This window comes from Hylobates moloch, unplaced genomic scaffold (genome assembly GCF_009828535.3).
Source record: "Hylobates moloch isolate HMO894 unplaced genomic scaffold, HMol_V3 SCAFFOLD_22, whole genome shotgun sequence".
NCBI classification, from domain to species: Eukaryota; Metazoa; Chordata; class Mammalia; order Primates; family Hylobatidae; genus Hylobates; species Hylobates moloch.
The window spans coordinates 2165695-2181838 of record NW_026652297.1 but is presented as its reverse complement, the minus strand read 5'-3'; the positions used below and the strand labels follow the sequence as shown (position 1 = coordinate 2181838).

The 16144-nt window shown below is 53.7% G+C and overlaps 1 protein-coding gene and 1 long non-coding RNA gene across 2 annotated transcripts in view; both read right to left on the bottom strand.

The window, feature by feature from the left end:
* Nucleotides 1-4466, bottom strand: part of FAIM2 (Fas apoptotic inhibitory molecule 2) — a 34399-nt gene extending 29933 nt beyond the window's left edge. The window contains exons 1-2 of the mRNA XM_032143901.2: nucleotides 4296-4466; nucleotides 1338-1533 (exon numbers count right to left, since the gene is read on the bottom strand). Coding sequence (XP_031999792.1) covers nucleotides 1338-1533; nucleotides 4296-4310 — 211 coding nt within the window. The 5' untranslated portion in view covers nucleotides 4311-4466. The remainder of the gene's footprint in view (nucleotides 1-1337; nucleotides 1534-4295) is intronic.
* Nucleotides 4467-9426: 4960 nt separating this feature from the next.
* Nucleotides 9427-12386, bottom strand: LOC116461974 (uncharacterized). The gene is made up of 3 exons (XR_004246217.1): nucleotides 12337-12386; nucleotides 11708-11825; nucleotides 9427-11588 (listed from the first exon to the last, which is right to left on the bottom strand). It is a non-coding gene; the product is annotated as an uncharacterized LOC116461974 (long non-coding RNA).
* Nucleotides 12387-16144: the final 3758 nt, after the last annotated feature.

Sequence of the window (16144 nt, the reverse complement as noted above, 5' to 3'; positions counted from 1 at the left end):
AGGTCTTGCAAGTCAATGCATCCTCCGAAACAAACCCAGACGCGAACCCTGTGCCCTGGCACACACTTAGCAAATGTCTGTCATAGCTGCCTTCCTGCCTCGACAGTTCCTTGGAAAACATTCCTTAAAACAGCAGTCCTAGCAACGAGGATATGGGAAATGAGGAAGGGGGAGAGAGGTAGACCCACTGCAAACCTGGGGCCTGGAGACCCTTGCCCTCTTGTCCTTCACTTCTCCCTCGTGTCCTGTCTACGTCCTCTGCCAAAGCCCAGGTGGCCAGGCCGCAGAGGGAAGGGAAAAAGAGAGGGAAAGTGGGCCGGCGGGTGTGTAGGGCGGGGAGGAGGACGCCCACAAACACCAGACCTTCATTGACCCTCCAGTAGGTCACGGTGGCGTGAGTCTTCAGGGGTCTGTGCCCAGGGGGTTTGTAGTGGGAGATGCAGACCATGGTGGCTACGCCCTGTGAGCAGAGGCTCTGTCGGGGGCATTGTCCTGAGATCTCTTCTAGAATCCTGCTGGAGGTGGAGTGATAAAGTGGGGGAGGGGAGGGGCTGCTGAGGAAGGCCGAAGGGGCTGGGGAGGAGTTCCTCAGAGCTTTTGGGAAGCTATACGTTCCTGGCCCCGAGGTAAAGCTCCCACAGGCTGCTTGACCCAACAGAGCAACTCCTACCCACTGGGATTCTCGGTCTGCAGGAATCTGGCATCCACCTGGGTGAGTGTGCCTGGCTGTGGGGGACACTGAGGCTGGAAACCACACTCCCTCCCCGCGTCATGCCCTCCTGCCCCAGCACGGGCTTGGGGAAGGGAACAGATATGAGAAGAGTGATTGGTGAGGTGGATCCCCAGACCCCTATCCCCCAACAGCCCTGGGGCCTCCATGGAGACCTGTCCCCACTGAGGTTTCAGACCAGCCAGTGAGTAAACACTGCACCCTCACTCACAGGGACCAGGCCCAGTGAAGGCTGTGGCCAGTGGCAGCCTCTTACGCCCCCGCCTTCTCTGCTTCTCTTTTTTCTAGGAGTTCTTTCTTAACTAGCCCTCAGCTTTTCTCCCTCATCTGTCCCCTCCATTGACTCTAGCATGGTGACTTGAAAAAAAAAAATGCCCTCTTCCCTATCGAGAGCACCCTGCTGCAGACGTTGTATCTCTCTCCGTCTTCATGGAGTTGTCTCTGACCTACCCTCAGACGAGTTCCCCAAATCCTAAGCATCTAACAGCACAGCTTCATACAACCACACAGTGTACCTCTTTCTGGACAACTTCCTCCTACTCAGGTTTTGCCTCTGGGCCCACCCCCACCCCATGATGCTCCAGGTTCCAGGAGCTGAAAGACTTACTGGGGTCCACATAGGCCCAGCTAGGGTGGAGAGGCACCGCTGTGGGGGCTGGGGGGAAGGCCCCTGCCTTCAGCCCCTCCCCAGAGGTGGCTTCCTCATAGGAGGGTGGAGCTGAGGGCACTGCTGGAGGCTCCTTCTTCTCGCCATGCACCTGCTGCTGCCCCTCGGTCCCAGGGGCCTTGTTAGCCACAGAGAGCTATGGAGTAGAGGCAGAGAGAGAGACAGTCACCAGGGAAAGGGAGACTTCCAACCCCTCCTCACCAATTCCTCAATTCCTGGAATTTTCATGGGTCCTTCCTTACCTGCACTCAGAAGCCAGGAGTGCAGACAAGAATGTCTCTATTTTATAGACAAGAGAACTAAGCTCCAGAGGGGTCAGAGCTAGCTGGGGCACATGGTAGAGCTGGGATAGGAACAGAGGAAAGAGAAGATTTTTTTTTTTTTTTTTGAGACGGAGTCTCGCTCTGTCTCCCAGGCTGGAGTGCAGTGGCGCAATCTCTGCTCACTGCAAGCTCTGCCTGCCGGGCTCACGCCATTCTCCTGCCTCAGCCTCCGGAGTAGCTGGGACTACAGGATCCCGCCACCACGCCTGGAGAATTTTTTGTATTTTTAGTGGCTATGGGGTTTCACCGTGTTAGCCAGGATGGTCTCGATCTCCTGACCTCGTGATCCGCCCGCCTCGGCCTCCCAAAGTGCTGGGATTACAGGCGTGAGCCACCACGCCCGGCCGGAAAGAGAAAATTCTTAGGAGTGTCCACCACTGGTTGTCACTGTCATTGTCCCTGGGGTAGGGGCAGGGCCTCTATGGTTCCAGAAAAGGGCCTGGCACATAGTAGACTGTTACAAATAAAAGGTTATGTCGTTTAATCTTCCTGAGACTTGCTAGTTGCATTTTGACCCCTGCTTTAAAATGAGGAGAATGAGGATCAGAGAGGAAGAGTGATTCATCCAAGGTCACAGAGCTACATGTGGCCCACTGAGAGGCAGGGCCTAGGCACCATCCACTGGGATTGATCGTTCTGTTGGGCTGGAAGTGATGCAAGGAGAATGGAAATGGGAGAGAGAAGGGCAACAGAAAGGGAAGAGCAGAGGGAGAAAACAAAAAAGAGGAAGGGCCCTCAGGGTGGAGGAAGGGCAAGAGGATCCTGGCGAAGGGTCTGTTCTGGCCTCATCCTGTAGGAATCTCAGCCTCTTCCCGAAACCAGAACAGACTCACAGAGTGACCCAGTGGAAGGGGCCTCAGAAGACATCCAGTTGAGTCTCTTCCTTCACCGAACAGATGAGGAAACTGGGGCTCAAAGGGAAGTGTCCCCAAGGCAGGTTGGAGACGCGAGTCCATTTACACTCAGGTGTGTCCCCGGCCACCCACCCGTGGACATGTTTAGCTTTGGTGAGAGGATTTGAGCTGGGAAGGCCTGAATGAGGCAGCCAGAGAAGGAAAGATTGGGGTGGAGGGGGTGGTGTGAAAGTGAAACAGCAACAAAAGGCCTGGCTGTCAGAAAATGGGATTTGGGTCTGGTTCCCCGAAGATTGTGTTAGACCTAAAGGGCCACTGAGGAAGACTGCGGAGTTCCTTCTTTGCAGGGGGCGTCTGGCTGAGGCAGCCTGGAGACAGGCACACACCAGAAGACTTCTGGTTCCATCCAGGCCCAAGGACCACTGAACTGGAGTGGTCTTCTCCGTCCCCCAGCAAGCTTGTGAGTGAGCTCACAAGGGGGGACAAGGGGCAGAGGAGGCAAAGGTCCTCCTCACGCCAGGAAGGGAACAGCGCCAGTAAAGGGCCTGGTGGAGGCAGGGTGGAGGTGGAAGGAGACTCAGCAGAAGGGGTGGGTTCTCCATGTTTACCACACTGAACACTCCTCAGGCCTCCCACTCTCTCCTACTCCCCAGCCCCACTCACACCTGGATCTGAAGGATCATGCCCACCTAAATCGAGTTCAGCCCCCACCCTACCACTCTGTCCCCCAGAGCCTCCTGGACCCTAATGCCCAGCCCCTCATCACACATACGGCACTCCCAAGTGAGGTGTGACCAATGGCAGGAGGTGGTATCACCCAATGACATCATTTGAGGCCCAAAGAGCTTGCATACAGGGAGAGGAGGGTCTGAGGGTCCAGGGAAGGATGCTATTGGCTCTGAAGCTCCTCTCAAAGAGAAGAAGGGGGAGTGTAGGGGACGTCCTTCCCCTGTTTTCTCTGCCCAATCCTTAGCAACCCAAACAGAGGGCCAGAGTACCCTCCCCCTTAGCCCCAGGCCCTAGTGGTTGTATAATTCCACAGGCTATTGATGTTACATAAGGCTACTAGGCCAGCCAAGTCTCTGCCCCAGCCCCTCCCCTACAATTCAGGCCTAAAGCTGGAGAAGAAGGGATGCTTCATCCGGACCCATCCATGCCTGGCCAAAACCAAAACAACAATTAGAGCATCCCGATGCAGAGTTGTCATAGCAAGCCCCAAGCACAGGGACAGAGCCAAGACGCCCAGATGTGGAACAATGGCAGGGAGTGGGGTGGGGGTTGTTTCTGTGGAGGGTGGGAAAGATGAGCATAAAGTGGTTGGGTGTGGGATTGGAGGGTTGGGCCAGAGGGGGTTGCCCGATAGGCACTGCCCCTCAGGGCTCACCCTGGCACACACATACCCATGCACACACATACTGTCACACCAGACGCCCGGGCTGACTCCTCACGGGGGGCCTGGGTATCTGTGAGGAGCCTTGTGATGCCAAAGCAGGGGTGGGAGGGTGACAGGGGAGGAGAGGCGCGCCTGCGGGCAGGAAGAGGCCCCGGTCCATTCCTTGACACCGGCCTTTCCGTCCTCTGACTTCAGCAAGGACCACGGAGGACCTTCAAACTAGGGCCAGGGGAGGATGCTCTCGTGGTCCAGAGGGCTTGCTGAGGATGACAGGGAGCCGGGAGCCGGAGGATGGAGGATGGTGCAGGCGGGGAGGAGATGCCGGTACCTTTCCCTGGGTCATGGTGCCGTCTCTCGGGGAAGGGGTCCCTGAGGCCGGGGCGGCCGCTTGGGTAACCGCAGCCTGCCTGCGTCTCTTCCTTCCTCCGCGTGGGTTCTAGCAACATCCACTGCAGCCGGGCCAGGCGAGCCGGCGCGTACCATCGGCGCGGGGGGTAGGAGAGGGCCGGGCCTGGGAAGATGCTGCGGAGGACGCTGCGGATTCGCGAGTCCGGGGAGGGGGAAGGCGGCCGCGCACCGCCCCCTCCCTCCGCTGCCCCCCCCGCCCCCCCCCCCGCCGCCCTTAGCCCTCCCCCGGGATGAGAGAGCGTCGCGCTGCGGAGCAACCCCAGTGGATGGGTCCGCGGGGGCTGAGCGGGCGGAGGGCGCGGGAACTCCGTGACACCGACCAGCTGACGCTGCCAGCGTGAAACCAGAGCCGGGCATCAGGGCCGCATCTCCCCACCGTCTCTCCATCTCTCTGCAGCTCCAGCTGCGCCTCTGCCTTTTCCCCCTCCCTCTTTGGATGCGGCCGTGATTTCTGCCTCCATCTCCACCTCCCCTCTCATCAGCTATTTCATCATCCACGGTAGAGGGGAAGGTCTGGAAGTCTCGCCTGTGCCGCCCGCTTCTAACAGGGCCCCTGGGCCCTGCGCTCCTGTGGGCCTGGGGCAAGCCAATAGCCACCTCTCCTTGCTCCTTTTTCTCGCCTGTGAAATGCACACAGTAGGTCCCTCCCTGCCTTGGTTCACAGAGACATGGGGTGGGAGGACACCTCTTCTGTTTCTTTCAGCCCCGCTGGGACATTTCACGGGGTCTTTCTGGAGACACCGCTAGTTCTGTCTCAAAGCCTCTACAACCCCTGCCAGAGCTCTCTTCCTGCCTCCACGCTTAGCTTCCATCACCCCGTCTCCATCTTCCTCCTGTTCCGTTCCTCCCATGCCAGAGCTCGTTCTCCCCGCTTCCCCAGACGTGTCCTTGGGACCCAGCCATCATCAGGCCCCGTTTTCTGTAGCTGCTGCAGTGTCATAGGGGGTTTGCAATCTCAAGAGCTGGGATCAAGGCCCAATTTAGTCACCCACTGGCCGCGTGGCCTTGGCAAGGCCCTTAAGCTCTCTGAGCTGCAGCTCCTACGAAAAAGAGGCTTAGAACGGAGCTCTGTCCATCCTAGATTGACTGTCAGACGCACAGGTTACAGCAGTAAAAGCACATAAAAGACCACGAAGTGCTGGAAGTATGTGAGGTATTATTAACTGAGGAATCTCCTACCAGAATGTCTTGGGCTGCCCCAGAGCGAGCACCCACAAATCTGCCTGAAAGAAGGATCTGAATCTGCTAGGATGGGATGAGAAACTAAGACCTGGGACAGGTGGGGGTGGCCACTTACCTTCTGCTTCTCTCTCACTGCCTAGGGACCCACCTAAAGTCCTTGAGAAAGCAGGGCCCAGGTGGGCAGACAAATTATCAAAGTCTTTTTTTTGTTTGTTTGTTTGTTTTTTTCAGAGACAGTCTTGCTCTGTTGCTCAGGCTGGAGTGCAGTGGCACAATCTCGGCTCACTGCAACCTCTGTCTTCCGGGTTCAAGTGATTCTCCTGCCTCAGCCTCCTGAGTAGCTGAGATTACAGGTGTGCACCACCACGCCCGGCTAATTTTGTATTTTTAGTAGAGACAGGGTTTCACCATGTTGGCCAGGCTGGTCTCCAACTCCTGACCTCAAGTGATCCACCTGCCTCAGCCTCCCAAAGTGCTGGGATTACAGGCGTGAGCCACCATGCCTGGCCTAATTATCAAAGTCTTTATCCCACCCCTTTTTGCCCTTTGTCCCCCACTCCATAACCACCAGTTTTGCACAAGCACACTTAAGCCTGGGCCTCCATGTCCAGAGGCTCTCTCGACCCTGCAAACCCAAGCTCTTCTTCCAGCAAGCTGTGCCCTGGTCCCCAGCACTGCTCCTGGAGCTCTGACCAACTGGTCCAGGTTCTGGCCTTCCCTCCCTCTCTGCATCTGCATCCTGGAAGTGTTTTCCTTCTCCTGCTTGACAGCTTGAATGCCGCCTCCTCCAGGAAACCTCCTTCCCCCCTAGTTGGGGTTAGATGCTCCTCTTCTGTAGTTCCCTAGCAGCCTGATGTAACGCCTGTCACGTGGTGCTGTGAAGTTTCTTTGACTGACTCCCTGTTACACTCTAAGCTCCTGTAGCAGTTTTGGTGGGAGCTGGACTGAATGCAGTGCCAGGCGTGTGGAATGCACTCCATCAATTGTAGCTATTAATGTTTCCCAGACATGGCACTACGCAGAGCCTGACTTTCATCAGCCTCAGCACTTTCATGTTTGTGAATCCCTCCTGTTCCTTCTCTCGCATTCACTCGCTCCAGCCACACAGGCCTCTTGGCCATTCCTTAGCCTGGGCTGACCATGCCCTTAGCTGAGGGCCTTTGCACTGGCTGTGTCTTGTTTGGAAATTCTACAGATCACTGCGTGGCTCCCTCCCTCACTAACTTCACTACTCTGCGCAGCCATCATCTCAGGGGTGGTCTTCCTGATCTTATACAAAGTAGCAGTGCCACCCACATACCCCCACCCAGCACATTGGACAGTCCCTTTTTTCTGATTAAGCTTCATGTTTTCTATGTCAGTTGTCACCTCTGACATGTTTTGTTTTGTTTAGTTTTGTTTAGTTCTCTCTCTCTCCCATTAGAATGTCAGCTACAGAAGAGGAGGAGTTTGGGGGTGTTGTGTCATTGCCCTACACCTGTGGGTTGAAATAGTGCCTGACATGGATGTAGTGGGTTGATAAATATTTGGTTGAGTAAAGTACAGCATTATACAAAATCCTTATATTCCTCAGACATGTTGACATTGTCAGTGCTATGATGTTTCTCAGATGTTGGACTCTATTACCTTGACATTGTTTATATGTCCCCCCCAGTTTTTTTTGAGACAGGGTCTCGCTTTGTTGCCTAAGCTGGAGTGCAGTGGTATGATCATGGCTTATTACAGTCTGAATTCTGGGCTCAAGCATCCTCCTGCCTCAGCCTCCCAAGTAACTAGGGTATATGTTCCCATGAGGTGGTCTTTGGATATTACTCAAAAAAAATTTTGTTTGAGGTGTAGTTTTGCTCTTGTTGCCCAGGCTGGAGTGCAGTGGCACGATCTCAGCTCACTGCAACATCTGCCTCCCAGGTTCAAGCTAATCTCCTGCCTCAGCTTCCTGAGTAGCTGGGACTACAGGTGCACGCCACCACACCTGGCTACTTTTTGTATTTTTGGTAGAGACAGAGTTTCACCACGTTGGCCAGGCTGGTCTTGAACTCCTGACCTCGGGTGATCTGCCCGCCTCAGCCGCCCAAAGTGCTGGGATTACAGGCATGAGCCAGTGTGCCCAGCTGACATTACTCAAATATTAAACATTCGTGTAACATTCCTCTGGGATCTGGTGATAGTTAGATGTGGTAGTCAAAAGCCAAGGCTACAGAGTCAAACAGCTTTGCTCCAGATCCTGGCTCCTCTATTTAAAAGCTGTATGAGAGCTTGTGAGAGGTGAGTTGTGAAAGTTGTGAGAATGAGGAGAGTTAGGATTTGTAAGGCACTTCGAACAGAGCCAGGCATCTAACACATGCTCTGTGCATGTTTGATGACTATAAGCCCACGATAAGCTCTTAGTGTTAGCTATTAGTGTTAGCCTTAAGGGTTCCACAAATATTGTTTAATGAAATGATTTCCACCACATAAGGCAGCTCAGTTCCACAGTTACTCATTTGTTCATTCATTTGTCATGTCTGTGGTCTCTGTCCCTGTTGACACATTTGATAGAAGTCATTCTTCAAGAAGGATGAGGTCCCTTCAGACTCACCCCTCTGGGCAGGAGGGGATGGGCAGTGCTGGGGTGGCTGAGGGCTGGGGGAAGAGTGCCTCAAGGGAGTCAGAAACAGTAAGGGGCTCCCCAGGGGAGCTGGGGAGGTTGTTGGGGTAACATCCTCAAATCTCCAGCCCCATGATAGGCTTTATTCTGTTTGTACAAGGTGGGGAAGTAATGGGGAGTTTCAAGCTTCATTTTATTTTATTGTTTATTTAATTTTTGAGACAGAATCTCACTCTATCGCCCAGGCTGGAATGCAGTGGCACAATCATGGCTCACTTCAGCCTCAACCTCCCAGGCTCAAGTGATCTTCCCATCTTACCCTCCCAAGTAGCTGGGACTACAGGCCTGCACCACCATGCCTGGTTAATTTGCCTGCACCACCACGCCTGGTTAATTTTATTTTTTGTAGAGACAGGATCTCGCTATGTTGCCCAGGCTGGTCTCGAACTCCTGGGCTCAACCGATCCTTTTACCTCGCCCTCCCAAAGGCTGGGATTACAGGAGTAAGTCACTGTGCCTGGCCTCAAGGTTTTATTGAACATGGAAATGACGTGTTTAAAGTCATGCTTCAGAAAGACCAACCAGGCCAGGCACAGTGGCTCACGCTTGTAATCCCAGCACTTTGGGAAGCCGAGGTGGTGGATCACCTGAGGTCAGGAGTTCGAGACCAGCCTGATTAACATGGTGAAACCCCATTTCTACTAAAAATAAAAGAAAATTAGCTGGATGTGGTGGCATATGCCTGTAATCCCAGCTACTTGGGAGGCTGAGGCAGGAGAATCGCTTGAACCTGGGAGGCAGAGGTTGCAGTGAGCCAAGATTGCACCGTTGCACTCTAGTCTGGGCAACAAGAGCGAAACTCAGCCTCAAAAAAAAAAAAAAAAAGAAGATAAGAAAGACCAACCTCTGTAGTAATTTTTGTTATTATATTGTTTTTTCTCTTTTTTTTTTTTTTTTTTTGAGGCGGAGTCTCACTCTCTCACCCAGGCTGGAGTGCAGTGGTACGATCTCCGTTCACTGCAACCTCTGTCTCCTGGGTTCAAGTGATTCTCCTGCCTCAGCCTCCCAAATAGCTGAGATTACAGGCACCCACCATCATGCCCAGCTGATTTTTGTATTTTTAGTAGAGACGGGGGTTTCACCATGTTTGCCAGGCTGGTCTCGAACTCCCGACCTCAGGTGATCCACCTGCCTTGACCTCCCAGAGTGCTGGGATTACAGGCGTAAGCCACCACGCTAGGCCTAATTTTTCTATTTTTAGTAGCCATGAGGTTTCACCATGTTTGCCAGGCTGGTCATTATACTGTTTTATTAAATAAGAAAGGAAGAAGATCTCGTCTGTGAACATGTGGGAGGGATGGAGAGAGGAAGAGACTGAAGGTGCAGCGGTAAGTGGAACTTTAGTGACGGCTCTTGCGGAGGCTCAGAGCCCGGCTCTGGAGCAGGCTGCCTGGGTCCCAATCCTGGCCCTGCACAAGATGCTTGACTTCTCTGTGCCTCAGTTTCATCCTCTGTCAACTGAAGGTTGTGAGAATGAGGAGAGTTAGGATTTGTAAGGCACTTAGAGCATAGCCGGCCATCTAACACACGCTGTCTGCATGTTTGATCACCAGAAAACAAGACAAGTGATCCAGGGGCAGAAAAGATGGAGAAAAGGGACAGCATGGGACAGGACCGACAGGACTTGGGAAGACAGTAGAGGTGAGAGAAAGGCAGAAGGGGCATCAAAAAGGGCAAAGGTGTGAAGACTGAGTCCCTGGGAGAATGGTCCCATTATGGAAAGGGAAAGGAGCTGAGGTGCTCGGTGGGGGTCAGGTTGAGTTTGAGGGCTGTAGGACACCCAGGTGGAGATGTCCTGTAAGCAGTTGGCCAGAGGTTCCTGGTGCCCAGGAGAGAGGTCCGGGCAAGGCCTCCTCCCTGCGCAGCCCCAGGAGGCACCATGCACTGTGTCCAGGGGGAGGACCACATCCCTTCCCGCTCTGGTGCCCAGCCCTGGGGCCCATGGAGTTGAGTGCTGGGCTGGTGGCGGAGGTTTGAGACTCCTTAGCTCATTAGCATGTGGACAGTGGCTGAACCCTGGAGTGAGTGAGCCCCCCCACTGCAGAGTGAGGCCAAGGAGAGAAGAAGGGGATGAGTGGATCCCAGGCAGCAGCTGGGGGCAGGAGAAGACGGAAGGAAGTTCTGTCCTCCCTATAGAATTCCCCCTGCCATCTTCATCACAAGGCTGCTGTGACCGTGGAGAGGCAAAGACCAGCTGGGAATATTTTCAGGGCTGCTCTGGGGGGAGCGAAGGGCTGGCCGCAGGCATTGCCTCTCTCCTCCTTCCAGGCCCACGCCATGGCAGGCCCTCCCACTCCACAGTCTGCTTTTGTTGCCAGCTCTGTCTGGGGCAAGTGTGGGTTGGCGGCGGGGAGGGGCAAAGGTGTGGATGGAGGCAACTTCTCATTTTACAGACGTGGAAGCACAAGGCCAAAAAGGTTGAGTGGCTATACATGACACGCTGGGGCCAAGGCCGGTGAGAAGAATGCATTTGACTCCACATAGGCACCATCAGCTCAAGAGGGTTTCAGCGACAACGCTGAGGTTGGGAGTCGGGAGGAGTTGGGAGGGTCTCAGACCTCCTAGGTGGGTAGAATCAGAGCTATCCAGGCGCCTATCCCCAGATTCTCACCAATAACCCCCCAACACACAGACCCGCACACCCAGCCTGCACCACTCTCTGCTTCCCCACCGTGCAGGAAAAGAGAACCTGTGCTTTTGAGGCCAGCGATGGGGGCGCAGAGGCAGGGCTAGACAGGGCCCAGCTCACCCACAGTAAGAAGGTTCTCAGGTTGGGCCACAAGAGGCGAATGGGCCAGGCCAGCTCAGGCATCAGGCTGCTTGCTCCCTCCTGGGTATAGCTGGGCCTCAGCTGTGGCAGCCCTCCACACACTTCAAAGCCTGCCATCACCCTGCAGGCCCCTGGCCCCTACCCTTCTCACTGTTCTTCACAGGGGTTCTTCCTGCCTCTCTCATCCACAGCAGCCCCACAGCAAAGAACCTGACACTCCCGTGCTGACCAGCCAGAGGCTGGTTGCAAAACCCCTCTCTGCTGCAGTCCCACTCCTGCCTCCCCATGCCCCTAACACTGTGCCTCTCCAGATATGGTCTCCTAAACGCAGGACAAGACGCCGAAGCCTCTGGCAGGCATCGACATTCTGAGTCGCCATGCTTCCCAGCTGCAGGAATTGCTGGGTCAGGTGTGAAACCACATTTCTGTCCCTCCTTGTCTCTGTCTCACCTCCCCTGCTCCCCACACCTGGGCTTTGCTGGGAGTTGGGGCTGAGGCTGAAGCAGTCCTCATTGAGCACAGAAGAACCAGGCCCCAGGCTTGTCATCCCAGCCTCACATTCCAAAACTCTCAGCCGCATCAGCTCACTCCTTAGTAGGCCTGGTACAGGCCCTCTGCACATTAGAATGACACACAAAAAATCAAGTTTTCAGGAAACTAGAGTTCTAGGCCAGGCTCAGCCCCTCCCTTGTAGCAGGCCCTTGAAAAGTCATTTCTTTCCCTAGGGTCTCACGGGTTCTGTTGCCATCGCATGTGCCGCTGTGTGCATACATTTCCGTTTCTGTACCAGATGGAAAGTGCCTTAAAGATATGGGTTGTGTATCTCAAGCCTTCCTGCTCCATCCCTTGACCTGGTAGAGTTCAATATTGAAGAATACAGGGTTTGGGGTCAGATCAATCTGGGTGCCAATTCTGACTCTCCCAGTTACTAGATGATTGACCTTAGGTAAATCTGAGCCTCAGTTTCCTCATTTATACAATGGATATCCATGAACTGATTTACTTATTCAAACAATATTTAGGAGGGCCAACTCCATGTCAAGCTCTGATGTGTGTACAACAGTGACCACAACAGACACAAATCCCGGCCCTGTGGGGTTACTTCTTAGTGGAGACTATCGGTGCCGGACCCAGAGAGTGATTGTGAAAACTCAGTGAGATGACATTTGGACAGGGCTCAGCACAGTGCCTGGCATCCGACAGGCCTGACAAGTTAGAGCCATTATTGTGAACATCCATTCTGAACCACAGAACCATTTGCTGAGAATTTACTGTGTGCCGGCACCACGCTAGGTGCTAGGGAGACAAAGACGTGGAACTCTTATCCACACCCTTGAGGAGCTTATAGTCCATTGCACCTACCGAACGTCAAATGGCGCCATCCTCATCATTGTTCAGAAGCTTATAACCAGCACCAACTTCTATTACATGCAACAAAGAACCATGACATTCTAGAATGTCAGGTACAACAGAGACAGCTGTTTGTCCCCCAGTAACCTTCAGACAAAGCCATGTATGATTGAAGGTTATCAGTACTGTGCTTTTGGAGGATTCAGAAGAAGGAGAAGTTATATCTGATTGGGAGATTGAAAAGGACTGGCCTGAAGGAGAGGTGGCTTTTGAACTGCATCTTAAAGAAAAGGGTAGGCTTCAACAGACAAGAGACAGTGGTGTTGGGGGAGGAGAATGAGGCCCTGCAGGGGACCAGAATGGCGTGCAAATGAAGGCATGGAGGAAGGAAAACATGAGGAGCCAACTTTGAGCTGAATCCTAGGAGGAAGGTGGCCTAGCCCAGAGGTTGGAGGCTGATCCAGGCAAAGCAGCTGTATTCACAGGGACAGGAGGCAATTGTCTAAGAGGTGGGGTTTGAGGGACCCCCTTCCCAGCCATCTACCCTTGGCCGAGACTGTAACAAGCTCAATATTCCACCACTAAAAATTCATTTCGTTGAGTAAGCCTCTAGTAGGAGACAGACCATCCCCAGAGGAATAACATGAAAGGATAAGTCTGGGCCAAGGAGGGAGTGATGAGGAAAAGACACCTGGGAACAGCAGAGAGCCAGACGGGGCCAAGAGCCAGAGCCCTCGACATGCCAGGCCTCTTGCATGACCCCAACTGTCCAGGCCATCCATACTGACAGAGCACTGCTCGGCTGTGGGAGGCAGGACTGGGTCACTGGAAAGGGGTGGGCAGGTGTCCATGACTGCCCCTTGCCTGGTCGGGGCTCCTCAGCCCTTCCCGCTCTGCCTGCGGGAGGTGGGCAGGGCCACGTCCACACAGCAATGCCATTTTTCAGTGCAGTTTGGCCTGGCAGCAGTGTGGGTCACTCCTTGTGTGCTTGGGTGGGGACCAGAACTCATTTATTCAACAAAGTGTTTCCAGCCCAGCCTGAGAGTCATGCAGTGAGCTAGGAAAGCAGAAGCAAGCAAGAGATCCTCTCCCCGCCCTCCAGGAGCTCACAGTCTAGAGCGGGAAGCAGGTCTTAAGGAAATAGTGCAGAATCACACATGGCGAGTGCCTCAAAGCAAAAGCCCAAGCTGCCTTGTGGAAGAATAACAGGGCAGTAATGCAGATGGGTGGAGGAGTGCGTCGGGGGGAGGCCTCCAGGAGCCCTGAATGATGAGGTGGGGTTGGCGAGGGGATGAGTGTTCTAAACAGGGGGAACCCCTGTGCAAAGGCTGTAAGATGGGGAAGTACCTGGGGCATCAGGCAGATCATGCCAGCCTTGTGGACAGGGGAGGGCTTTGGGAAGTTACAGAGTAAGGGAGGTTGAAGGGGTGGGCACCCACTCAGATTGGCCATTTAATTAATTAGTTTATTTATTTATTTATTCATTCATTCATTTATTTTGAGACAGTCTCACTCTGTCACCCATGCTGGAGCTGGAGTGCAGTGGTACGATCTCAGCTCGGCTCAACCTCCGCCTCCTGGGTTCGAGTGATTCTTGTGCCTCAGCCTCCCGAGTACCTAGGATTGCAGGCATGCACCACTATGCCCGGCTAATTTTTGTATTTTTAGTAGAGACAGGGTTTCACCATGTTGCCCAGGCTGGTCTCGAACTCCTGACCTTGAGTGATCCACCTGCTTCAGCCTCCCAAAGTGCTGAGATTACAGGTGTGAGCCACCATGTCCAGCCCAGTTTGGCCATTTTAGAAGCCCGCCTGGCTGCAGGACAGAGAAGAGACACGAGGAGGCTACCGCTGCCATTATGGGAGCGGTGATGGTGGCCTGGGCTTGTGTTGGGCAGTGAAGGTGGAGAAAATTCACAGATTCAGGGGCTGTTTAAGGGGGGATCTGGTGAAGGGCTGCCTGGCGGTAGAAGGTGAGAGAGAGGGAGAGGTTTCCAGCTTGAGTGAACATGAGGAAGACAGAGGCGGATCCGGCCCATTCCTGGAGGGTTGCCATTGCTAGTGAGTGGCCTTGGCTCCTTCCCAAGCCCCTTCACTCTTGTTTGACTGGGCCGATAATGATAAGAATTGTTGCCATTTATGCAGCACTTAACATGTGCTAGGTCCCATGCTAAGGATGCTGTGTGGATTGTTTTGTTTAATCCTCTCAACAGCGGCAGGTCCTCTTTCTCATCTCCATTTTATAGACAGGAAACTGGGACTTAGAGAGGTTCAGTAACTTGCCCAAGGTTGGCTACAACTGGCAGGTGATGGGGCCAGCTGCCCAGCCCTGCGGTCAGCCCCCAGAGCCCAGCTCTCAGCCTCTGTGCTGTCCTGCTTCAGGGACTTGGGGTCTCAGCCTGCCAGTGGGGTTAGATGAGGTTAATGGCAGCTCCTTCACCGAGCCAGGAGGCTCCCTGCACGGTGTGAGGTGTGACACGTCCAGGTACTTAACAAGCGCCACATCCCTTCGCTTTCTCCCCAGCCAAAGCTGTTTCACAAGCCAGCAGCCTCGTAAATATTTCAGCAGCGTCTGTGTAGTCGAGGCTGTGAAGCCTGTCCTCTGGAGCACTTGTGACAGCGAGATCTGGGAGATGTCTCGGGGCCTGTTGCAAGTGTTTGATCAGCTGCATTTTCAAAAAGACCTTTCTCTGAGCAGCTGACAGTCTCTGGGGTGAGAGAGATTTGCAGACTTTTTCTGGAGAGAGGCCAGAGCATGAGCCGGCCGAGGGGCCCAGTTGGAGCCTTTTGGCTGTAGCTGGCCTCAGTCATTCAGTCCACAAGGCAGAGAGAACCCCACTGGGTGGCTGACACTGTGCCAGGCCCCACCCTCAAGATGCTGGAGAAGAGATAGGACAGGCCCAGGTTAAACTCAGCACCAGGCAGACTGTGGAGTAGGGAAGGACCACAGCAGAGTATAGCAGACCGAGGTCCCAGAAACCCTCAGGGGAGCTGGCATTTTAACTGGTCTTTGAAGACCAGGTAAGGCTTTTAAAAATGTATATTAAAAAAATTAATTTTTCCAATTATATATTTAGTTAAGACATGTTCATAAATTTTTTTTTTGAGATAGTCTTGCTCTGTCGCCCAAGCTGGAGTGCAGTGGCGCAATCTCAGCTCACTGCAAGCTCCGCCTCGTGGATTCATGCCGTTCTCCTGCCTCAGCCTCCCGAGTAGCTGGGACTACAGGCACCTGCCACCACGCCCGGCTAATTTTTTGTATTTTTAGTAGAGACGGGGTTTCACCATGTTAGCCAGGATGATCTCGATCTCCTGACCTCATGTCTACCCACCTTGGCCTCCCAAAATGCTGGGATTACAAGTGTGAGCCACCGCGCCCAGCTGACATGTTCATAATTTTTAAAAATTTAAAGAAGGCTGGGCGCAACGGCTCACGCCTGTAATCCCAACACTTTGGGAGGCCAAGGTGGGCAGATCACGAGGTCAGGAGTTCGAGACCAGCCTGGTCAACATAGTGAAACCCCATCTCTACTAAAAATACAAAAAATTAGCCAGGCGCGGTGGCACACGCCTGTAATCCCAGCTACTTTGGAGGCTGAGGCAGGAGAATCATTTGAACCTAGGAGGCAGAGGTTGTGGTGAGCCGAGATTGCGCCACTGCACTCCAACCTGGGCAACAGAGCAAGACTCCATCTCAAAAAAAATTTTTCTTTAAAGAAAATGTACAAAAGTAAAAAGAAGAGGGGCTGGGCACAGTGGCTTAAGCTTGTAATCCCAGCACTTTAGGAGGCCAGGACGGGAGGATCACTGGAGCCCAGGAG